Here is a 26,580-nt window from a genome sequence, read left to right as displayed (position 1 = left end):
ATGAATAAAAATGATTTTGTAATTATAAATATTGTCATTTTTCTAATGTGTATAGCATCAATAACTTTTTGTGCAGGACATAATTATCTGTTTCTAAGCACAGCTGAAATTCAGAAGGCTATTTAGGTTTCCATGAGCCCATATCCACCAATCTATTTAGAACTTTTTGACAAAATAAAATGATCAGATGAACTCTCCCCAGACCGGTTTTACATGAATCCTCCATGTGATAACGTTTTTTGTACTACAAAACCAACTACATCAAGTAAGGTGCAATCATGGATGCTTTACACATGATAAATAACTATCGCTTTTTTTTGGAAAGTGTGGCAACTGTAGTTGGACACAGGCATCATGCTATTCTGCTGTGTCAAGTATAAAAACGGAAAGAACATGGAAAATAAACATTTCAATATCACAAAAATGAATATGAAACTGCTGCAACAAAAACAGAAAGTACATCGAAATAAACACCTTTCCACAGTCATAAATTTTAACCAGAGCCTTTTTCCTGCCCAACACCCCTCACCCCCCACACCCCCCATCCACATGGCTCAATCAAGGAAACAGATAAGAATCTGTGTGTGTGTCTTTGCATGCGTGCAAGTTTCAATGTCGTCTGCAGCTAAAAAGCCAGGGCATGGGACATGAGGAGGGGGCTTACCTAATTATTCCTGGAAGCTTCGGATTCCCTTGGAAACCAGTCGGCAAGGAGATCCTAATGCAGAGGCAGCAATGAGCCACGAAGATGAGTTTGAAAAAAGAACACAAGGTGAAAGCAGCCAGGGCCAAGAAAGACAACCGGACCCAGTGAAAGGCAGCAGTGACAGCGCAGAACTCCTGAATTACGAAGGTGCTGGTCCATCTTTATGGACAAAGTTCGCGGGCATTTCCTGGTGTGCATGCTGCAGTCTCTCTGATTGGATGACAGGCATTAATGACGTAGCCACATTAGGATTGCTTATTTTGCCCTATCCTCCAATCAGAGAGGCTCCTTAGATGTAATTATTTTGAATCCAAAACGAAACGTAAACTTTTTGGATTCGAGGCAGCAGGGAGGCAGATGAATGCGCGACTCCCTTCCAATGACTCCACACCCCCCTGGGGGTCGCGTCCCATAGATTGAAGACCAATGGCTTATAGTGACCCCCTATGTCCAGATCCTGATGTAGAGCAATAGCGAGGGGTTCCAATACAAGAGCGAATAAAAGCGAAGATAGCGGGCACCCCTGCCTGGTACCACGATGAATGGGGATAGAGGCAGTGTAAAGTCCGTTAAAGCAAATGTGAGTAGTAGGCTTCGGATAGGGAGCCATCAGTTTAGAGATCAATCCAGGCCCCAAACCCACTTTGCGGAGAACTGCCCTGAGAAAGCCCCAATCCAAGGGGTCAAATACTTTCTACGCGTCTAGGGAACGAGACGAGGAGGGGATATTTCTGAATCGCACCTTCTCCACCAAGTGGGCAAGCTGGCAGATATTGTCTGCTCCCTGACGTTGACAGATAAGCCCCACCTGGGAGTTGTTTCAAGGCCCTGGATATCTCTTTGTGAGTGAAGTAGTGTGGCTCACTGGTTAGAGGCGGCAGACCCGAGAGCAGAGGACGGCCCGGGACCAGGGTTCGATTCCCGACGCGGCAGGTTTCTGGACCAGGGTCAGCGGACTCGATAATTCTCTCGCTTCGGTGCCCACTCTGATCAGCGATCGCACTCGGCAACTCTGGGCACTAGCTTGCCTCATCTTCACTAACAGCCCCACCAGACCGCCGGGGATGCCTGGTCTCACCCTGGAGATACCCATTAAGGGACCATCTCTCAGGGAAGCCAGGAAGGGTTTCGCAGCGGTCGAAGCGCGGAGATACTCCTCCGGGAGTCGATCCTAGCGCTATATAAACTTGCAATTAATTAATTAATTAGGGCCATCGAGTAGTTTCGCAAAGTAAGGGTCGATCGGGTCCCAGGGACAAGAGTCGAGAAAATCAGAAACGGCATCAGGTGAACACGGTTCATCTACGTAAAGGTCACTATAAAAAGTTAATAACTTAAGGCTTTTGTCTGCTTCCTAAGTGGCCCAAGTGCCATCTCAGTGCTTAAGCTTAGCAATGTGAGCCCGCACAGTCTGGGTCAAAAGAAGATGCGCCAAGCACGTCCCAACTCTGTCTCTCCCCGCATAGAATTTCTGTTTGAGAGTAAGTAAGAGTCGTTTGGCTTTCTTGGTGGAATGTAGACGTAATTGGCAGCAAGAATACGCTTATTGCGAGTGATGGTGAGGGTGAGTGTGATCTTTACGTTCTAAGTCCTTAATATCCCAAGAGAGGGCGGACTCCACGAAGTGTGCCTCATAAGTCCTGGCAATCGAGATGGACGTGATGGCCCCTCGAATGGTAGCTTAGAATGCATCCCACTGAATATCCTTGGGGTATCAGAGAGGGTATTGTCTAGAAAGAAGACCTCAATCTTTTTCCGGAGTACCTGAGGGGGTCGTCTTGACTGAGGTAAAGATTCCCTAAGCGAATCAGGGGATAGGAGGGAGAACTGGACATGTGCATGATCCGATATAGAGATATCCGATATTTCGGAGTTACAAAGCATACGTATCAATGGAAGGGAAAGGAAGAAATAATCTATATGAGAATACAAGCGATGTGCATGGGAAAAATCAATCAATCAATCAGATTTCTCGTAGAGTGCGCTACTTACCCTTGAGGGTCTCAAGGCGCTGAGGGGGGGGGGGGGGTTCTGCTACTGCTCGAAGAGCCAGGTCTTGAGGAGTCTTCTGAAGGCGAGTAGGTCTTGGGTCTGTCATATGTGGGTGAGGAGGGTGTTCCAGGTCTTGGCGGCGAGGTAGGAGAAGGATCTGCCGCCGGAGGTCGTTCGTTGGATGCGGGAAACAGCGGCGAGTGCGAGGCTGGCGGGGCGGAGCTGGCGGGTAGGGATGTAGAAGCTGAGCCTGCTGTTCAGGTAGGCTGGTCCCTCGTTGTGGAGTGCTTTGTGTGCGTGGGTGAGGAGCTTGAAGGTGATCCTCTTGTCGACGGGGAGCCAGTGTAGGTCTCTCAGGTGGTGGGTGATATGGCTGCAGCGGGGGACGTTGACGATCAGTTGGGCGGAGTTGTTTTGGATGCGTTGGAGTCGTCGTAGGTGTTTGGCTGGGATTCCTGCGTAGAGTGCGTTGCCGTAGTCCAGTCTGCTGCAGACAAGTGCCTGTGTCACCGTTTTTCTTGTTTCGGTCGGGATCCACTTGTAGATCCTGCGAAGCATGCGGAGGGTGTTGTAGCAGGAGGAGGGGACGGCGATGACCTGCTTAGACATGGAGAGGGAGGAGTCGAGGATGAATCCTAGGTTGCGTGCATGGTCGGTGGGTGTTGGTGCTGTTCCCAGTGTGGTCGGCCACCAGGAGTTGTCCCAGGCTGAGGGGTTGGGTACGAGGATGAGTATCTTCGTCTCTTCTAAGTTCAGCTTCAGACGGCTGCTCCTCATCCAGTCAGCGACGGCCTTCATTCCCTCGTGGAGGTTGGTTTTGGTGGTGTGTGGGTCCTTGGTGAGGGAGAGGATGAGCTGGGTGTCGTCCTGAGAATCTGGGTGAAGATGCCACCAGGCGTCAACCAACCTGGAGTCGGTAAGGACATTTCAGAGAGATGTCAACATGGCCCAGTGTATTGAAATGTGTATGCAGTGCGATCCTATTTCGGGTTCCAGACCAAGTTAAATCCCCCCCCCCCCTCCCCAGGACAACCAGGGTTGTAATGGGCTGCAAGAGATGCAAACAGAGATATGCATCCTGATTTTGATTAGGGTCATATATATTAACCAAAGTTAGGGACCATTGAACCCAGGACATGTGTGCTCTGAGAAATCTCCCCTCAGCATCTTCTGTAATCTTAGAGTTTGCCGCCTGCCAACCCGATTTCAAGAGAAGCGCCACCCCACCCGTTTTAAAGGAGGAACATGCCCAATATTGAAGGGGATATTTAGGGTGTGGCATAAGGTCGGTGTCCGCCAAAAGTAAATGAGTCTGCTGAAGGAAAATCACATAAGGGTCTTGATGGAGTGAATATCTCCAGACCTGGCGGCATTTATTAGGGGAGTTCGGCCCTTTCACATTTAGAGAAAGAAATGTAATAGGGTTAATCATGGTGCCTAGAGGGGAATGTAGTACTCTTCAAATGCAGGTAGACAGCCCAGACCGTCCGTACCACCCCAATGAGTCAGTCTCTCCAGTGCGAGACCAAGAAAGGCCCTCTTAATCGCTATACCAGCAGCACGTGTACAAGTAAGCCCTCCCATTATAGCTTCAGAGGATCTTAAGAATACGGCTTCCCCCAGTAGCGCGTCTAAGTGAAAGAGATAGACAAAGAGATAGGGAGAAAGAAGAGAAGAAAGAATAAATAAATAAAGAAGAAAAAATACAAACAAGTGGCCAACCGGGCCAGGCAATTACAAAGTCTGAAAGGAACAGCCCAGGATCACTCAGACGGGCCATTCCGGAGAAGTCACTCCCCTGTGGGACTCTGCTGTGCGGGGGTGGCGGACACACAGAATTCCAAAGGCCTCCGCCATCTGCATCCTGTGTGAAGGAAAAGTAAGCACAATTCAAACGGGCCACTGGGCCTAAGCTGTGAGAGGTGTCAAGTACAGAACGAGTACTAACCCAAGTTATAAAATGTCATTCAGCAGGGGGCGGCAATTTCATTGGAGAAGGAGAGCCACTCAAATAGCGGATGTGGCTTAGGATGTCCTGTTTACTTTGCGACAAATCAAGTCCCTGTATTCAACATTTGGATCTTGGAGGGGGAACAGTAGACCATTCCGGACGAAGCGCTCCAGTGCTATGTTCTCGTGATGATGGCGGATCTCCAGAGTCTACAGGGAGATGGAGGAGCTGTTGCGCCTCTCTCAGTGATTGAAGAACTCGTAGTTTGCCCTCCCAGGAGAACTGCCTTCCCCCGCCAATTGCACCCCCTCCTGTCTCCATCGAGCCACCCAACATGCCGTGTTCTGTCCTACTCTCTCTGGAAAATAAGCTAGGCTCTCTGATCACCTCCATCTCCCAACTTGAAGCATTTCACTTTTATGCTCCAAGATTTCCACTTTTCCATACACCTCAATTCTTTTGAAAAACACTCACCTTCGCACGAGATGCACCTCGTTCCCACACCCCATAATAGCCAAACATAACCTGTCATCTGCAAACATCGCAGACTCACAAAGCCCTCGAATGTCACCCTTCTTCCACTTTCATCTCCAAGTAACCCTACTATCTACACTATTCTGACCATCTCCTCTGTCCGAACCACTAGCTTACTTAAACCCTCCAGAACACCCTCATATAAGTACGATATCCCTATCACCCCTCATAGCCCAAGTGCCCACTTCACCAAAACAGTCTCGACAGAGCTGCGCTGTCTGCTCCACAACTGCAGATCTGCAATAAAAAACAATAGGAAATCTCCGATACCATCATTCTTCACAATATTAACATGCTCTTCCTCACAGAGACCTGGTTCAACGATACCTCTCACTCCATGTTTGATCTCATATTACCCACAGGCTATTCTATATTTAGAAATGACAGAATTGATCAAAGTTGGGGGAGGTGTTGCAGTTATCTTTAGAAACTCCCTTCAACTTATGCGTTTCCTAACAGCTCCTTCCACACTTTTGAATGCCTTTCTCTTGAGCTTCAACTGCACCACTGCTCACCCCTCAGATTCCATGCCATTTACCGCCCGCCTTGTAGCGGCCCTTCGTTCATGGAGGAACTCTCTGACTTCATTAGCGACCAACACACGCAAAATGACAATCAGACCTTCATGGGTGACTTCAATCTCCACTGGGGCTCATCTCAAGACTCTTCTGTGAATCTGCTGGCCACCTTTCTCTCTGCAAATGATCTTATCCAACACTGCACAGAAACAACACACTCTAAGGGCTCAATCCTGGACCTTGTTATTTCTAAAGCAGACATGCTTACAATCGCTACCCCTATTTATGTAGACTGGTCTGACCACCTCCTCATCCCATTCTCTCTTCACCTATCACATTCTATAACTTGGCCAACCTAAGAGGGCTACCTTCTGGTTCTGTGACACTAAAAATGTTGACCTCGGTACCCTCTGTAAATCAGCTTTGCTATCACTTCCAAGGCTAGACCCGAACCTAGATGTTAACGAACTCACCTCCCAATGCCTCACAGTCCTTGCAGTTGAAATCAATAACGTCGCTCCTCTCCAAAGCAAATAGAAAAGGCCTACTCCCTCAGCACCTTGGTTTGACAAATCCCTCTATGAAGAAAAGAAGTATCTAAGATTCCTGGAGAAACAATGAAGACAAGACAACGCTTCATTCACGAAGATCAAAGTACCACAAGCACATCTTCCTTGGAAAAGCGTCACACTTCAGAGCCCTCCTTAATTCAGCCAAAAATAGACCCAAAAAACTATTTGATCTCATCAAGAATTCAATCTGCACTCCCCCAACCTCCAAGCTGGAGGATTCTACAAAGAAAGCAGCGGAATTTGCTATATTCTTTGATGAAAAAATGAAATCACTTGTGGATCAGGTCATTCATCCTACCCCTCCAGAGGAGCGCAAATCCTTAGCCATTTGGCAGAACTTTGACCCCATCTCTGAAGATCCCCTCCTCAAATGCATCCTTGAAACAAAGCCCTCCAACCATTCTCTTGACCCCATCCCTAGTGCCATCGCCATTGACTTCTATACTTATTATCTTTCCTATTAGACCACTCTGGTTAACTTCTCCCTCTGTCAAGGCCCCCTTCCTGTTTCCTTCAAAACTGGGCAAGTCACCCCTCTGCTTGAAAAACCCACTGCTGATGCGAACGACCTCAACAACTTCCGCCCCATCACTAACCTACCTTTCCTTGCGAAAATCACGGAAAGATGTGTAGTGAAACAACTCTCTTGTCATATCAAGGACAGTGATCTTCTTGACAATTTCCAGTCTGGCTTCGTTCAAAACTGTAGCACTGAAACAGCCCTGCTACAAGTGATTAATGATGCTCTGCGGATACTCAATTCGGGGGAGTCTTGTCTTCTAATTCTCCTTGACCTTTCTGCAGCCTTTGACACTGTCAATCACAACACTCTCCTTAACACTCTTCAACAGAGAATGGTCATGGAGGTCCCTGTGCTTAAATGGTTTGCTTCCTTCCTCTCTGATAGATCCCAAATGATCAAAATAGTGTACAGTCTTTCATCTCCCTTGGCGGTAGGTCAAGGTGTCCCTCAACGCTCTATACTTGCACCCACATTGTTCAATCTCTATTTAGAACCATTGGGAAATCTCCTAAGTAAATCTGGGATCCACTATCATCTCTATGAGGACGACACTCAAATCTACCTTAAGATGGCTTCCACTCATGATCTCTCCATCCTAAGCTCTACTATAGACCCCATTCAAAACTGGATGTCAACTCATCAACTGATTCTGAACCCCTCCAAAACTGAATTCCTCCTTCTCTCTTCCTCACTTTCTCCTCACCCGATTCAATCATGGATGGATCAGATGAATATACAATAAATATAACAATAAACCCCTGATTGTCGACAGCATGAAATCCCTTGGTGTCATACTCGACAAAAAACTCATTCTACTCTACTACATCAAAGTCTGCACGATACCAACTGCGCCTTCTTTGGGGGATTTGTCGCTTCTTCTCGGCGCAAGACCTTAAAAACCTGGTCCAATCGCTGGTTCTCTCCAGACTGGACTACTGCAATTCTCTTCTTACTGGCCTCCCCAAATCCCATCTGTCCCCCCTTAAATCTGTTCTCCATTCAGCAACTCGTTTCATATATGAGGCCAAAAGAAGCGACCACATCACACCCATTTTATCCACCCTCCGTTGGCTTCCCATCGAGGCAAGATCTATCTACAAGACTAAAGCCTTGCACTCCTCCTCTCCTCGCTACCTGGCGAATAAACTGAAACTCTCTGGAGGCTCTAGACCATCACGTAATGCGGAAAATGTATTGCTTGAACCTCCCACTTTCAAGAAGGAAAGAACTAACCTCAACTTTCTCCTCCTTCAAAGAAACGTCCAGATGTTATTCACGCCCTCTCTATTATCTGAAGGAAGTCCTTCCATTATAGGAAATTCTGAGCTCCATGACTATAGAAGTGCCTTCCCAGTGTGTTCTTGTAGTTTGAGTGTCCGCCATTTATTGCAGTATTATACTTCGACTTGTATTTTGTACTCTTTTGCAACATGCACACGTCACTTTTCCTCGTGTAATGTATAGTTTGCTACTTCTTGTATATGCTTGTTGCAAAATTCCTGTTAACATGTGACAATACTACAAATGTTGTCATATGAATTGTTCCAGGTACAGTGGGTTTCACGTACTTGATTTTCAATGAAGGGGATACAGTCTCCATTGCATACAAATCACACTTGTACACTTCAGCTGAGATGTGTTTTTCTCCAACTGAAAAAATCCTTACTGCAGTACAAATGCTGATTCTAAAACAGCGCTCTCTTGCACAAGGTAAACACATTCTTATGGTTTCGCCTATGCTAGCTCCAAGGCAAGAGTTCAAATTCTAAGGCTTTACACCCTCGTTAGATTCAATGGGCAAGTTCATTGACATTTGCTCATGTCACCTTTACCTTTGACCCAATTTTGCAGATATAAGAGTTTTTGCAGTACAAACAGGTTCATGAACCTCCGTCATCAATGCTTCCTCTTGAACAGTATAAGTGTATAATTTACACTGATGAGTCTGCTCAGCCGGCCGTAGGCTCAAACCATGCCTATTTGTCCTCCTGCATGATTGTTGCAGGTACAATAGTTGACGGCTAGTTCAAATCTTCTGTGGTGCATACACAGTTTTTAGGAGACTGTACAGCTCAATTGGTTGACCTGTGTGCTTTTGTGTTGGCTTTAGAATTTGCTGATCCAACAATCCACACTCTTATAGTGTGCGATTCCTTTTATTGTGTGCAATCATACAATGGCAATTTGTACTTCTGGTCACGGAATGATTTTAGCGACACAAAAGGTAGCACAATTAAGCATAAAATGCTTTTGGTTCAAGTGGCGGTGCTCAAGGAAAGCCTACCACTCACACATGTTATACATACTCTTGGCCATGAGCATGTGAGAGCACATGCTGTGGGCAATTCCATGGCTGATGAAGCAGCCAAATCTTCAGTTGCCACATGTTCAGTAGCAGTTGTTACAAGGTCCATGACAAAAATTGATACTGACATTCTGGCCACCATGCCAGCAACTAAGAATAGAACGAGGTTCCCTCAAGGGTTCCCGTTCACATATTATTATCGTGTTTCCCCAGAAAAAAGTTCCAATAGTCACTGTACCGTCCGTTGGGGATTGGCTGATTCCTAACGAGTACCGCAGACTTCCTTTTATCATAGCAGCACATGAGGGCATAGCTTCAGCACATGATGGGGTTTCTGCAACAGTGTCCCTCTTGCAGCAGCGTTCCTGGTGGCATGGCTTGTACCGACAGACCCACAATTACATTCTGTCCTTTGTCATTTGTAAAAAAATAAAACCGTCGACTGTCACACGCCCACCGCTTACGCAGCTATACATATTGAACCATCCTTTTGGTTGTATATATCTTTATCACCGTGGTCCTTTGTCATCAGACACTGCTATAAATACATCTTAGTTGCAGTAGATTCGTGCACAAGATTCCTTTGGGTTTGACCACAACGTAGTGCTGATGCTCGAAATGTCATAGGAGACTTGCGTGTCTTCGTCGGAACATTTGCATGCAGCAGGTTCCATTCAGATCAAGGTCCATGGTTTACCTCTAAGGCTTACAAGGACGCAATGATGTTGTTGGAGGTACTGCTGCAATTTTTGTCTCCTTACATGCCTTAGGGCAATTCAGTAGTGGAGCTAATGAACAGTGACTTAAAGCATTCTTTGACAGCTAGAGTTTTAGGTACTGGTCGGTGTTGGCTGCATCACTTGTATGGAGTCCAACGTGCACTAAATAATCTCCCAAGAAGACCTCTTGGTGGGTGGGCCCTTTGGCATTAAAATGTTTATGCCTGACCATGATGGTCTGGACATTGTGGCAGCTGCCGCAACATTTGACGTAGATAACCATTGTACTATGTTGCAGGATCTACAAAAGACACAAGATACTCTTGCAACAACTTAGTTGCCCTCAACCACCGACACTGGAGTGCTGATTCTTGTCACAGGCTGGCTTCCGAAAGTGGGTGACCTGGTCCGGGAGAAGATAGAGAACAAAAAAGAATGTGGTCCCTCCTACCATGCACTAGTTCCAGTTCTTGGATTGAAGGGTACTCGTGCAGTAATTTTGCCCCCATTGCATGGACGCAAAGAGAACTGATACATTTCTATTGAACATGTCAAACTACATCAGTTGGCCAATTCTAAATAAGGTGTGTAGGAACACTCCAAAAATAGATGTTTTCCTTACTACAATGCCATCCAAACCGAATCCTGTGCAGTAAGTATGGGAAGTGGAGACAGCTATTAATATGTTGCCAATTGTATCCTCAACTTCGACTGCTGCTCACCCAGATTATGCCTTGCCACCACTGCAGTCATCAGTGGCTGTTCCTGATGCTACACCACAGTTGTCCTTTAAACCTGATCAACCCCCGATGTTCCGCCTGGGTTCGAGGGGTTATTATATGGACAGAGATATCTTTTCTTCCTCTTCATCTTCTTTGATTTTCACAGTGGAGGATCCCCCAAGCAGAATTTGCATTTTCTTTTCTTGGTTTCAAAAAGTGTACTTAGTGATTCCTTGGACTTACGTTTGTATGACACTTACAAGGACTTTTCTCTTTATGTGAATTGGCTTTGTGACTGTCTTTTTTCTTTTGATAAATGGCCATTATTTACCTGGATGCTCTGCTGTCCATTAGGTTTATGGACTTATTGCCCCTCAAACTTTATCGCATATAATGAAACGAGATGGAACTCACATTAACATAGCTGCTTTTCCCGTTGTTGATGACACTGTATGGGACAAAGTAGCTTACGAAATGTATGGTCCGACCGAGCCCATCAGGATGCCATACATCTTTCGAGTTCCCTAGGTAACATAATCATGCCCACAATGTTTTCTGATGACGAGGATGTTAATGCTGTTCATTCACTGTTTTCAGATCTTAAGTATTATACTGCTTTCAAAACGGAGAATTTGTATTTAAATTTAATTATAATTTCTTGAAGGACCAGGTGGAATTAACATCTATCTGGGGAACAAAAGATTGGCATGTGCAAGATACTGAATCCTTGCACCTGGCATGTTTGATACCGTCTCAGTTGATCTTTCTTAATCAATCTGTTCAACAGGCTACATGTTATGGTTAGGCAACAGCCAAATATTTTATTTCTTCTTCAGTTCCCTTGCTGGCTGCTTATGAAACTTGGCAGCAATACACAAATTATACTCTTGAAAACTTACATTTAATGGTGCAGAATGGTTCCCTTAACACATCCACTATGGATCCAGTAGGCTGGTTGATTTGGCCCCCACATACCAACACCTGTCAAAAACGGTTTTTGAATGCTTCTACTGGATTTACACTTAGTAGATCTGACCCTTGTTTCCCTCAATCACATTTGGTAACCACTTATTCTGTGGGTAAATTGTGTCAACAGTGGTTACAACATAAATCATTGTCATCTGTAAAATAAAATCTTGCTCTTTTGTCTAGCAATATCGATCTGTCTCTGTTTCTTTTGGGTCCTAGATCCCCACGTCCTAAAAGAAAATTTAAGAAAAGTCCTTGAAGTTGTAGATATTAGTATTAACACGTTGTCTACTCGAATTTACACTTAAAATAACATTGTAGCATCTGTTTTTTGATGCTACAATCTGATGTTTTTTGTTTTGTATCATGGTCAAAATCAACTACGGTCTGTAATGCAGTTTGTTTGGAGTTTGCAAACGTTGAAAAGTGGTAAAGTTCCATGGGATTATTTAAATACAACTTCCTTATGTTTGCCTTCAACCTCACAGATAAACAGAATTGAAGATTCCACATACACTATGTTGCACATTGAAAAATTAGAACAGTTGCCGTGTTCTATAGCGAAAACTGATTCCTCTGTATGGCTCATACACTGGGTTATTTTTTTGCCCATCTCTCTATTTCAATTCACTGCATGCATGAAACATTACCCAATCGGTAGATTTGAACCCCTCTGTAGTAATTTCCTTCACAAAGTGTGGTCTTTACCTTTCGTTTTCCGCTGTTTACTTATTTATTTATTTATTTATTTATTTATTTAATTTGTATGGCGCGTTATAACCTCAGGGGTCTCTAAGCGCTGTCTGTCCAAATTTACGTGAGAGATGTTACGTGATAAGATGTTACATTCACTTGAAATCGGCAATGCCGCTAAGATCTGCTCCATGCTTGAGAACAAGGAGGTTTTCCTAACTGGGGAGGACTGTGATTCCACAGTGGGACACACTTTGGTTTGCTATCAAGTTAAATTGCATGGCACTTGCAACGTTTCGGCACCTGGAGCGCCAGTCCCTTCCATAATTCCCACCCTCACGTTTCTTTATAACGGAAGTTATATTATGCTTAATAACCACAATTGCTGTGGCTTACGGACAGGTATACCATACATTGTAACCATTTCTAAATGAGTAACTTGTTGCAGCAATGTTCTTTTTCGCCCGCACGGGATTGTAGATAATTTATTGTTGCCTTCCATTCCCACTGTGAAAACAGATTTCAATAAACTAAGCAGACTCAGAGCACTACTATTCCAACAAGAAGTGGTTCTCACTTCGGCTAGAGACCTTCGAATTGCAGGTGACCAGGACTTCTAGTGAAATCAGTCACTGTTAAACACAAATCTCCCACTACATTTTTGAGAACTAATTCATCAAATATTTTATGCTTTTTATACTGAAGGTGTGCACATTTTGTTTAACTGGTAGGCTCTGGCCTTGTTAAATCTTTCTAGAAGATATATGGTGTGATACCAGCTTTTATACATTCTATATTTTCCAGCGCATTTGGTGGCTTGCCGTTAATCCTATTGCTTGTTGGTGCAGTCCAGGTGCTTCAACTGCTACTTCGCAATGGCTGCCCATCATGTGGTACTCAACCATCCAGTCCAGTTACAGCTGTACCGTAGACAGATGCAGGAACTTTTTGGGTGCTTGCCTCTGGTTGTCATAAGAGCACTTATGGACTCACCTTCTGTTATGCCTACTACTTGTGTCCAGCCTGAATCCTGGTGCAGAAAGTGCTCATTCACATGGGCTGTGGATCTCTGCCTCTTCAACACAGCGCAGCCTGACCCGTATTATGAACTATTGATGGGTTCTTTGTCAGCTCATGACCAGGCCTGTTCCAATGGGGACCGCATGCTGCTTTGTTGCCGTAATGGGAGTGCTGGTATGCTGGAAACCTGTGAGGCTGCATTGCGCCTCTTGCAACAACGTTTCATTGAATATGACGCAGGTTGCCCAGTTATGCTCTTTAATGCAACAAATTATGACGAGCATGTCTGCTCCTTCGATCTGCTCAACTGGATGGCATCCCAATTTGCTTTCAACAACAAGGATTGCTTTTAGGAACATCTTACCTTCAATGGATCTAACGAATTGGTGGATTTTTCAGACACATTTGAGGATTTTTTAAATCTATGAATTGCCACATACTTTTTTTTGCTTTTTCTGTCTCCTCCTTTTTCCATCGCTTCAGGGTATTTGGATTTTTCCACTGGAATTTTACTCTGCTTACTTCTGTGATGTGGTTTCGCTATTTGCTACAACCTGGCCAGGGGGAGGGTGTCATATGGTTGCAAGGGGTACTGTCAACATCTTTAAGTTTGCATGCGCCCAGGAGCCATGATGCTACTTTTGCGCATATTACTACACGCTTTCTCTTGTACAAGACTAGTTACATCTTTCACATGAGAACTGTCTGCTGCAATCGTTCTCCGCTTATTCCTGGAGTTAAGTCTGAACATTTTAAGCAAGGTCAACCAACAATACCCCTTGTTATTCCGTTCAGGGCCTAACACAGAGACAAAACATACCCTGCAGCTGCTGTTTGTGGAACACTTGTATTTTGATATTACCGGACAGCATGTTTAACACAGACACACTTGGAGAGGGACCTTTCCAGGGAGAACAGCAATACGCACCTGTGATGTAGAAATACGATCTAGGTCCTAAAGGTATGGGGTCCGCTGACAAAGCCCTGGGATCATCTATTTATATAATACTTCCTATTCAGTCCAAGGGAAGGGAGCTTTGGCACTGTAGTCCTGTTTGCAATGTCTTTGTAAGATGACATCTCCCTTCATAATGTATGTATTTGCTGTATTGCTGACAATATTTGTATTATGCACTATTACGCTGGTAATGGCACGTATACTGCATTTTAGAGCAAGTTAGTTGAAATAAATATTTTAAACTAATTCCGTGACTCTTTCAGATCTTGTTGTGGACAGGTACAAGAGAAGCGAGTGAAAGGGGTGTCTTGTTACCGCAATTCCTGAGAGATCCAGGAGTGTGATGTTCTGGGTTGTCTAATCATTTGTTGTTCCATTTGTGAGTAGGAGAGAGAGTGAGACACTATAGCTAGTTAATCCTGGACTTGTAGGTCCCATAATTCGGTGTATAATTCTATGTATGCTCAGAATCCCTACAACGACACCCTAAGGGCCCGATGTAGGTACCAAATACCGGTCGGAAACGGCCGATTTCGGCCGTTTCCGACCGGTATTTGGCCTACTGAGATGTAGGGGACCTTTTTTTGTCCGATTCGGTATTTTACCGATTCGGTAAAATTACCGAATCGCAAAAATACCGAATCGGTAATTTTACCGATTTTTTAAATTTGGGATGTAGGTGGGACTACTTTCAGTCCCACAGGCCCTTCAGATTCGGTATTTTAACACCCAATCCAATTGGGTGTTAAAATACCGAATCCAGGTGTGCATGCACATGTGTGCATGCACACCTATGCCATGTGACAGACAGACATGCCCTTAGGGCATGTCTGTGTGCCACATGGCTCACATGCCTTTTTTTGGGGTGCTGGAGGGTGTCAAAGTGACACCCCCTGCACCCTTGTACAAATCAGTAATTACCGAATTGGTAATTACCGATTCGGTAATGCCCATTGATTCCTATGGGCTTCAAGGCCCATAGGAAGCAATGGGGGATACCGAATCGGTATTTACAGAATCGGTAAATACCGAATCTTACAGATTCGGTATTTACCGAATCTGAAATACCTACATCTCCCCCCCTCTAATTTACCACTTCATAAATACCGATTCGGTATGATTCGGTATTTATGAAGTGGTAAATGTAGATTTACCTACATCGGGCCCTAAGTGCTATGGGCACACCCAGTCCTATGCCCCAAATTTGCTGCGCCGTTTGACTTAAGTTATACATCACTGATAAGGCATAAAAAGGCCAAAACCAGCCTGAGGTTGCTTGTGTTACCACCTATATATATATGGAACTTGGCCTGGCAGTTTTGATTGTTCAAGACTCATTTGCAAATTGCTGGTCTCTGGTGTGGCATAGAAGTTGAAAAGACAGATGAGTGAAGACCAGTGGCTGAGATAAATTCAAGTATTCTTACAAGTACTTTGTTTTTTTGTTGATACAAATATGTTGCTAAATTTGCCAGCCTGTATGTGGTGCTGCTCAAGTGCACCAGAATAGTTCTGAAAATGTCAGCTGGGGGTCATCAAGAATGCTCAACCAGGCCAATCATGTTCCCTGGAGAGAGAAGACTACTCACTGTCACAAAGGGGCGGCTCGCGATGCTATGGCTCTCCAACAGAGTATGAGGTCTGTTTCCAGTTACATATTGCACAGACAAAAACATCAGACATTAAAATGAGCAATTAAGTTACATGTAATCCTATGACACCAATGTATACCCTGTATCATTATAAAAACCAGTTACTGTCCTGAAAATGTCAGTTTATTCCCAGTTTGTTATACACCTCTGCCATGCCACAAATCACATTGTGGGGGTATGTAAAGCCCTATTAACATTCCAGAAACCATATTATTCTGATATGTGTAGTTCTGCAATATCTATTTTGATAGCTATTTACCTATCCATATCACAAATCTCTGCGGCCACTGTAAGTATCAATAACTTGTTACATAATTTTCGGCATTCTTTATTTTATTTGAAATCTGTCTTTCTACTCATGTACTTTGTATTTGGGGACTCTTAATATGGAAGTTTTATTTATCTTATTTGTACAATTTCCTCTCTTCAATTCCTATTTATTGTTAATTATGGTAGGGTATGGTAGGGTATTTTCGGTCTATAGTGTTTTAAAAGCGTAACAAAAACAGACGTATCATCGCCGAAAAGGAAGTTTTAAAAACAGAGGTTGTCCCAAATAATTGGATAAAAATTGGGGTAAATGGAATTCATATGGAATTCATATAGAGGAGAGCTCTGTATCTCCCCATCAATCGAACTGGCGGGGGGTGGGGGGACAGGGATTAGTGCTGATGAGTCCGAGAATCTGCACCCGAGGACTACGTCGCTAAGGTGTCTTTGATAACAAGGGAACCGAATGTTACTTTCACAATAAATCACTACTATGGCCTGTACTGTTTACTTTGAAAATCAATTTAAAAAATCTGTTTGAAAAACAGGTGTATCAGTGTTTGCACTTTTGTGTGCCATAAAATCTATAGTGTTCTTTTGGTGCTTACAAAGAATGCTGCTTTAACTACCTTTTCTTACTATCTACTTTCTGCATGCGCCAACACTCCATCATGACTATTATATAAAATCTTTTAGTGACAAATTCTTCAAAGCCTACGTTCTCTGATGTGATACATTCAATCACATTGCCTGCAGGGTCATGTCGGAGACGAGGATAACGTGCCTGATCCCTTTTATTTGGGAGTTGGCTGAAATGTGCATTCACAGTTACATTTCTTCTGTTTATAAGAAATGCACCTCACAGAGAGGCATGAAACTTCAATGATGGAGCAAGCCACGTGTTCCCTGGTAGTGCAGTATAATGACAGAAGGCTAGCCCAGAAGTCTGTTGCTTTGGCTGCCAGACTTTTGTCTTTCCAAGAAGTGAGAGACCTTGAGAGCGTGGCCAACCGCTGAAGAAACTACTGCTTTGTGAAGCTTCTCAGACATCAACTTGCCTAAATGCCCCACCATCAATCAATCCATTCCCCTATTCCATCCGCTCTACTGCTCTATGAGGGAAGGAGAGAGTAGATAGCCGAAGGATCGCAGGCTGCAGAAACACCACCTCAAGAATGATGCTGGACCAAGGCTCCATGCGTGCCTGAATACCCTGCCTCAAGTGCAGAGAAGGGGCGCAAGGAGAAGAGAGATTGGGGGCTGCCCGGCCCTACTCCTGAAAGACCTGTTAGTGGGTGAAGAGCCCAGGTATCCAAGTAAATTCGAGGAGGACAGCCAATGACTAAACCTCACGGACTGGCAGTACAGGCCGGAGCATAGGATGGGAAGCAAGAGATGAGGAAGGAGTTTAGCCAAGGCCCCTAAATGGAACTGCAGAGGAATGGGTGTGGCCTGGAGCCAGAGCTAGAGATGTGACGTGCGTCTCGGGTGCTAGGAGAGGTGGCAACAAAGGGTATGGGAGGGACACATACATGCATAGGACATTACATCAAGAAAAATGTGGGCATAGTTGATTCGACCCCAACATTATGGAAAGCTTACAAAACTGTTGTCAAGGTACAGGCTCTATCCTTGATCTCAGGACTCAAGCAAGATAAGAGAGCTTAAGCGGATGAGCTAGAGAGAGAAATCATGGAACCGGAACGGCTTTTTGAGCAGCAAGGGTATAAGAACCTAGCCACTGATGCATCAAGGGCAGTGCATAAAGCCACGCCAACCGGCTGTATGACGTTGGAAATAAAGTGGGCAAACTCCTTGCTTAGCTGGACAGGAGAGTTCAGTCCCAAAACTGTGTGCTAGAGGTCAAGAATGAGTCAGGGGAAATGGTTAGGAGAGGAGAGTGCAAAGCCAAAGCTTTCACTGCCTAATACACCCAGATATACTCCCTAGCGGTGATGAAGACATCCGAGGATTTGGCCGCCCTTCTCAAAGATACCCGCATCCCCCTACTAGCACAGGACGATGTAGAGTATCCAGACAACGACATAGGGATTGAGGCAATTGGGGCGGCGATATGGGAGCTCCAAACAGAGAAGGCTCTGGGGTCCAATGGACTCCCGTTGGAACTCTATAAAGCAATGCCCAAGAAAATATAAGTTTGAATACTATGGCCCTGCCTTTGGACGCAAAAATCTTTTTGACATGTTGGAAGGGCCTGATATGTTTGCGGTATTGGCAGGTTGGGATTTGGTCATAATATAAGCAGTGGGTAGGCTTGTTGTACAATGGCTCACTGGCTAGGGTCAGGGTGAAAGGGGCATATTCTTCAATATTTAGTCTCCGTAAGGGGCACTAGACAGGGAAGCCCCCTGTTGGCAATGATCTTTACTCTGGCAGTGGAGACCATGGCTGCCTGGATACGACAGGGTCCACAGGTGAAGGGATTGGACTAAGGTGGGGCTTGGGAGGGCAAAATATCTCTATACTCAGACAATGTGCTACTCTATATGTCCGCCCGAGCTGACGATGGACAGAATAATGCAAATACTCACAACATTTTAATAAATACTCTGGGTATGTCATCAATTAGCAAAAGTCCTTACTATACCCACTTAGGGGAGGATTAGCAAGACTGCCACCAAATTGTGGGGTGACCACTGTACGTAGTGGATTCCACTACTAGGGTATTTACTTAACACCAGAAGTGAAATGCTTTCACAAGCGGAATCTAATCCCACTGCTGACAGGCTGAAAGGCAATGTGCATCATTGTCATCGCCTGTTGCTCTCCATTCTTGGTAGGGCAGCTTTAATGTCCTTGCCACGTTTCGGATATGTGTTACAAAACACGACCTATGAGGTTCTTAAAGGGTAATTCAAGACAATCAATCGTGGCAGAATTCCATCTTATACTATTTGATGGTGGCCCACGCAGATCACCCTACTCAAACAGATGTAGGGCTGGTATGGTGAGGGGATTGCCCTTCCGGATATCCAACAGTACTATTGGGAGCTGCAATTAATTACAGTCAATGACTGGGCCTTCATGGCACAGACTGAAACAGCATTGCAAATGGACAGACATGCAATGAGTGCGAGGAGCGACCAGGTAGTGCTCTATGGAAGACAAATGTTGAGCGGGCTACCCACCGCCAAGTGAACAGCAATTGAAATAATTCTGAAGATGGGTGAGAAGAATAAAATAGATCACCCCACTCAGGGATGCAGAGATGTTAGCAGCACTGGGAAGATCAAAGGGCATTGGCAGGTTGAACCTTATTGGCATTATCACAGTGGGGGACTTGTGGGCTAAGGGAGGTGTAATTCCTCTGTATGAATTTACCAAAGACTACCAATTAGCAGCCTCCGCAGCCTACCGACATCTACAGATGACACATGCCCTGAGATCAGTATTAATGAACGAGCATGGAGCTGGAGGAAGTCTTCCCCCTGGAGGACAGATTATTAAGTGAACCTATGGACAAAAAAGCCACATCCCTGACATATAATAAATAATCGTAACCCACACACCTGATGTCCCACAACAACTGAAGGGACGGGGAGATGGACGTGATAACTTTGAAGACGGGGATTGGGAGGAGGCCCCAGGTACCCCTAGACAGGTTGTGATTTAGTCTGGGGCTCAATTGGTACAGCTATGTATAGTACATTGGTCATACTACTCTGCTGCTGAAAATGGGCAGGGCAACCTCCGGCCTATGCCTGCGAGCATGTGGACAGGTAGGATCCTTGTTTTACATCCTTTGGGAGTGCCCGGTGACACAGGTCTTTTGATCGAAAATCACAGATTATTTATATTCAACAACCGGAAGGAGGGGGACTGGGGAGTTTGGTAAAGAGATTTTTGCTTAATGTGTGGGGGAGACGGAGGTGACTAGACTTCAGAGAGTATGGATCATTCTGGATTTCAGGAATTCCTCTGGACCCTGAAACCTGAAAGCAGAACATAGACTGGTATATGCTGGTGATAAAAGTGATCTATGAAGGAAGAGGCTGCTCTAAGAAATAGGAAAAGATTTGGAGTAATTAGAACTCTTATCATGGGTTATTACAGACAAGCTTGGAACTGCAGTTCCAGGTAACAACGAGGATGCTTCCACCTCGAAATAGGACCAGGAGAAGAAGATTGAATGAGGGGGTAGGGATGATAAGCCTGGGGGCTGAAACGATCTATGATACGGGAATGTTGTTCAAGATCCTCTGTGGATATATCGAAAAGGGATGCTGCAAGTCGCTTTTTTATGCTTTTTTTTCGGCATGCTGGTATTTTCCTACCTGCGGATTTGCAGAGAACCAACAGATATGAAGAGCTGGTCTTAAAGATAAGCAGGGGTGCCAGTCGAGATGGCTTTGTAGATGATGCAGCTGAATTTTTAAAATGGTGCACACCAGGAGGGGAGGCAGAGGTGTTCCATCAGGATAGAGGTGACATGAGCATTTTTCTTCAGACCATCACTGAGACGGGCTGTGGTGTGAGGTAGGGTCTGGTGGCTTAGTGGACTAATGCGTCCACTGTAGGGACCTGTGTTCGACCTCATGGTCACAGGTTCATATTTCGGCGGCCTTTCATCCTTCTGAGGTTGATAAAAAGAGTACCATTGAGTTGGGTAACAATAAATATCTGTTATTGAGCACCAAGATACCCTTCTGGGTGAACAAATGCATATGTTATGTTATGTTATGTTAAAGTGGTGCCATGTGGAGTCTGTAAGGTCATGGAGCAGGGTATCACAATCATTCAGATGCAAGAGTATAAGCACATGATCAGTATTTCTGAAGGCGCTTTATGGAAGAAACTGTTTTTCTTTATTCAGAAGAGATAGATGGTGCCAGAAAGTCTTTTTTTTAGCAATGTGTTCCTTGTGGTAGAGGCTGTTGTCCACAATGAATCAAAGTGAAAATCGGTGAAAGTTGGGTTTCAAAGCCATCAAGGTCTATATAATTGAGCCAGGTTTGTTCTGTTTCTTGTTTGTTGTTCTTACCAAATAACAGGACTTCTGTCTTGGTTAGGTTGAGCTTTAGGTAAACACTGGACTTCCAGGTCTGGAAGATGTGCAGACAGTGGTTGGGGCTTTGGATGTCTGAAGCAGACTAGACTTTCAAGCAGAGTGGTGTATTACCAGCATATTGGTGAACCTTGATGTGCTATCTATGAGTAGTGCACCAAGCGGCTGCATCTAGAGGTTGAAGATGACAGGAGACAGTATGGAACCCTGGGGGACTCTTCGGGTGATGGGGATCTTTTGGGACCTGGAGGTGCCTACGTCAACAAACTGATGTCCGTTGGAAAGGTAGGAGGAGAACCAGGGAGGCGCATTGCTGGTGAATCCCAAACAAGACTCCAGGGGGAGGGTGGTATGGGAGTGTGTTGAAGGAAGCAGAGAGGTCCAGCAATATTAGGAGGCAGGGATGATTTTCATGTGAGGTCAGGATGTGTACGGTATTGGTCTTAGTGGTGCAGTGTGAGTAGCACACAGGGCTTCTTGAAAAAACACAGGGAACCCATGAGATGCTGATGATTTAGAATGTGCAGAAATTATTTATTGAATATACTAAAGATTAACTGATTAATCTCCTTTCTACATGCAAGGTCAAGGACCATTGTCTTTTGTACCATATATTGTAATGACTGGTGAAATACAGTTCTCTGTGCAGACAAAAAATTAATCCGTTGTTTCCAAAAGGGGAAACTGAACACCTCCCGCTTTGGGTGCAATTGAAGTAAGTCAAGGCAACATGGAAACAAAATGAAATTCCTGATTTCGTATTTGTATCACTGAAAATTAGGAAGGCAACATTGAGATTTAGTTGTCAATTAGCTTACATGTAACATACTCACTGATAGTGGATTTTGTTAGCAAGAGTATGTGTACCACTTCATGTACTTGATGTAGAAACTTAAAGAAATAAGGTTATATGTTTAGGTAACCCATTGTTTTACATTAAATTAGAAATATTTGTTTTAAAGAAATTCCCCATTGTGTATAAGCTTGGTTGACAATGCTCGGACTTCAATATCAATTAAACTTTTACTAACTGAAAACAAGAACGGATCTTTCGTAGTGAGAATGATGTTAAAATGGGTATACCTCATTCTCCCCATTTCTTAAAACCACATCTGGGACATTTTTCAAATGTTACATACATTGTGCAGTCCCAGAGAAAACATGCTGCATGTGTGCATTAGAAGTAGTTTAGAAGTAATTCATTTTCACAGTATAGACGAATAAGATACATTAAAACAATGCTGCTTTGACTTAGTAGAGGAAGGCAGACAGAAGAAGACCACTTTCCAGGTTGAAACATGGTTGGTCATCTAGACTTGAAAGCAGCCTGGTAGCTTGCAGTCCACTAAGGAATTGTAAGTGTCTTGGTGGCCAATCCAGCCCTTTACAAAAATCCTTCCACTTATGCATACTACATCCGTGATTGTGCAGTACATAATTTAGTCAGCATTCATTGACTTACCTAAGGTCATGTGTGACCTGATCTTGAATTTCTGCAGTACGCTTGTATATTTTTTCTTCCATCTCATGCTTGGCAGACTGGGCCTTCAGCAGGTCCATTCTCCTTTCAGAAAGTTGCAGCTCCACTTCTTTCTTTTGCTCCATCCGCTGCTTCAGCTTAACAGAGGCGTGAAAGGTAAAAAGACTGTGTTCCATTTAAGTGGCACATTGAATCAAAACGCATGCTTAAAATGAGTTCAGACAGAATCTCACCAAAAATCAAGTTTTAGCTTTCAAACTTTAGGAAGGGTGCCTTTCCAAACTGGGCACCACAAGAAAAATGTGTCTATAGAATTTATATCACGCTATACTTTTTGATGATTTCCATAGTGAGTTTTTGCTTCTTTTCCAAACATAGTGGGAGGGGGATCACCACAAAATGAATACCTGCATCGTCAACCATTCCAGTCAATCGTCTCTATTTGGCAGTGCATCAATGGTTGATGTCACACCAGAGCAGACATGTCTGTGTCTACTGTTGGGTCAGTCATGCTGTGATGCCACTCTGCCAAAGATGGTGGCAGATTCACCACCTGTGTAAAGTGTTGGGTCCACCATCATGTTTTGTAGCAGGAACCCTGTAATGGCAATAGCAGTTATGACAGACTTTACCAGAGAAATATTGTGTGCCTAACAGACTGGTAAATACTCCACGGGCATATTACCATAATGGCGGTACCTAATAGGGGATGTATGACGTTACCACGCATGCTGTTACAACGCAAGTATTACAACGAAAACCTTTACAACGTATTACACTTGGGGGTGCTGGATAGTGAATAGTTTAATTTACTATTCCAGCTCCAGTCCCCGTGGACACTAGGGAAGGTGTTGGATTGCAAATTAAAACTGTTCCTTATCCTAGAGCGCCCCCCAGTGTAATGCATTGTAATGGTTTTCGTTGTAATACATGCGTTGTAACAGCACTGCGTGGTAAAAGTTGCTTTGTAAAGGTTGCATACCCCTAATAGGTGCCCTCAGTAGTGGTGGACACCATTGGCAGAATTTCTGTTCCATCTTTCACCCAAACCCTTCCCCAATGGTGGAGACATTCGCTCACAGGGAGAAACTTTTGCCAAAATAGCAAAGCACTCATACTACACCAGACTTTGTACCATCACTATGCAGAAGGGTGTTCACCCATCACCGTTACATATAGAAATTTCAGATAAGCTGTATAGCACCCTGTTTTTTAGTTATAATCTGTTTATTGAAGTTTTCCAAATATACAATACAATTGCATAGCAAGAGACGGGTGATGCAGCATACAGAGGAATACACAACGTCATATAATCTTTACAAAACAGTGCGATAATCATGTAATGCCAGTAATACGGTGGAATCACAATAGCAAGTGTACACCAGTATGCCCATACAAAATGAGAAATACAAGAGCTTAGCTCCAGATTAGGACATAAGACCGAGATGTATATACTTTTACAATCAATACGATGTCTGAGTGGAAACCCCTGCTGTAAAGAGTAGGAAAGGCAGAGAACCTGTGGTAACATAGCGGACAGTAGGAACAGATTCACACATTGTGATAAACTGAGCAACAAAACCAAACAAAACATCGTAACAGACCCCACGACTGAACCACCCGCCACCACTCCCCTGGCTGTCATCTCCAACAGATGCTGGGTGGAATATGCACCGCTAGTGACCACAACCAGAATGTGTATTAGCGATGTTGTAATGAGCACAATAAGCAACAGCAATCTCAGCCTACAATTCCTGTCTGCACATCCATTGCCAGTACTACTGTGCCAGGACAACTGCCCGCAGCGGGTGAGTGATTAGCCTGCAAATCAGATAAAATAGTGTTCTTGTAAGTAGCAATGGGGGCATTTGTCAGTCCAAGTGTGCCTTCTCCAAGCAAGGCTACACTTTCTGCTTGTGCCCAGTTGAGCATAGAGCGCTCCCAAGTTGTGACCGGTGGGGGCTCCAGAGATTTCCATCTACATGTAATAAGTTGCTTAGTCACTATAAAACCCAGATCTAGGAAGCTGGAGTACACCCTATGGAGCAGATTTATGATAACTGGCGCATCCCCTGGGATGCGCCAGTTATCTTGCGCCGCTGCTCCGCCACCCTTGGTGCGCCGCATTTACAATGCAGCGCACCATGGGGCAAATACGGCACAGATGCATGACGCATCTGTGCCGTAAAGGTGACGCATTGCTGGAGTTGCGTCGCAAGCGCGATGCAGCTCCAGCAAGGCTCGGGGGTGCCCCATCTTGACAATGCTGAGTCAAGACCTACGCTTGCTTCAAGCAGGCGAAGGGTTTTGACGCAGCATTGGCCTGAAAGTGACTGAGTGAAATCTTATAGAATTCACTCAGCCACTTTTGCGAGGCGCACCTGCCCCAGAACGCCCACCCTGCGCCGGAACGCCCACAAGTGGCGCAGGGCTTTACAACGTGACGCATCTGCCTAGATGCGTCACGTTGTAAATGGGTCGTAGGGATGCGCCACGTTTACGCCGCAGTTGCGTGACGCAAACGTGGTGCATTCCCAACATAAATCTGCCCCTTGGTTTCTAAGTCCTACAATACAAGCCGAGGAGATATATTTCCCACCCCTGCAGGTCCAGACGTTCAATGCAGCCAGGTAAGCTGGAGGTGGAGCTGGTTCAGTAAATCTGTAAACAGGGGTGGGACCAAAGCATGTGTAGTATGTCAGAATCTACATGGAGACAACATGGGCAAGCTGAATACTCCCGGTGTTAGAACCTAGTAATGTTGGCAGGTGTGAGATAATCTCTATGTACTATGTAAAATTAATAAGCTTGAAGCGGGCGTTTCGTGGCACATGTGTGGGCCTTCCAGTAAAGCAGCACATTCCTTCTCAGTAAAAGGGGGTGTTAAGTCCGCCTCCCAGTGTTGACATAAATGGAGGAGCTGTGTTTGTTTATCACCCTGTTAATACAGATTTGCTCACTGTAAGAGAAAAATACTCTCTCGAGGAATGCACAGTCTACTGCAATACTAGTGCTGAGGGAACTGATACTTCTTGGATTCTGAGACCCGCTGGTTACTACATGATGCTGTGATATGTAGAAATATACATCAGTAATGAGGAATTTCTCAACGCGTAACACTGCCAGATGCCTTTCCAGCTGTAGGAAAGACTACAGTAAATCTATGTCCTTTTACCACTTTTTTTTCCAATTTTAAATAAAGCTTCTTGCATGCTGTGATATTGTCTATCTGGTATCCCTGTTGAATGCTCACTCAAGCTGTATTACCAGAGATACCCATATCAATTGTGAGTGTTCATTCAACTGAATGTAGTACTACATACCTTGGAAACCAAAAGTCATGATGGATAGTGAAATAAGACTTTGCTCAAAACAAAGAGACAAAAAGACCCTCTGTATTATCCATAATGCACTACCCCAACCTTACCAAAGCTACCATTATCCTGCAAGCATTAGCAGTTGCGGTTGGGTGAAGGGCCTGTCCTGTAGCCATACATTGTTTATTTATTTTTTATTTATTTTATTTTGAAGGTTTTATCTAGCGTGAACAAGACTCTTGTGAGTAACAGAGCGCTTTACAGGTCCTACGTGGAAAGAACGAAATAACATCACACGATCTAAGAGAAAACAGTAATATAAAGCTAATAGTCCCAGTAACTAAGCTGACCGAAGGTCGACTATGGAGCGTAGAAAAACAGCATATGAATACAATACAGTAAACAGTTATAGAGTTCATGTGAATTTATCCATGAGGATCCCTTTCACTTCTATTTTGAATGAGGCAGAGGAATGGTTTATTCTTGTTTCAATGGGCAAAGCAGTCCAGATTCTCAGAGCCATACCAGAGAAGGATCGGTAATAGGTTTTTTTCTTGGCAAATCGTTGGGGTTTTAGAAGAAGAGTCTTGGCACTCCTTGAGGCTCTGCTGCCAGCAGAGAGCACTAGTTTATGAGCTAGATAGAGTGGGGCG

The 26,580-nt window shown here is 44.4% G+C and overlaps 1 protein-coding gene across 2 annotated transcripts in view; it reads right to left on the bottom strand.

Moving 5' to 3' along the window:
• LOC147708237 (uncharacterized) overlaps positions 1-26,580 on the bottom strand; it is a 787,595-nt gene that overhangs the window by 549,706 nt on the left and 211,309 nt on the right. For both annotated transcript variants that reach the window (XM_086926981.1, XM_086926982.1), the window contains exon 6: positions 22,593-22,747. In XM_086926981.1, the coding sequence (XP_086783107.1) occupies positions 22,593-22,747 (155 nt within the window). The remainder of the gene's footprint in view (positions 1-22,592; positions 22,748-26,580) is intronic.

The sequence above is a fragment of the Lissotriton vulgaris genome, chromosome 6 (genome assembly GCF_964263255.1).
Source record: "Lissotriton vulgaris chromosome 6, aLisVul1.2, whole genome shotgun sequence".
Lineage (NCBI taxonomy): Eukaryota > Metazoa > Chordata > Amphibia > Caudata > Salamandridae > Lissotriton > Lissotriton vulgaris.
Note: the sequence above shows the minus strand (reverse complement) of the source record. Positions and strands in the feature narration are given on the sequence as shown.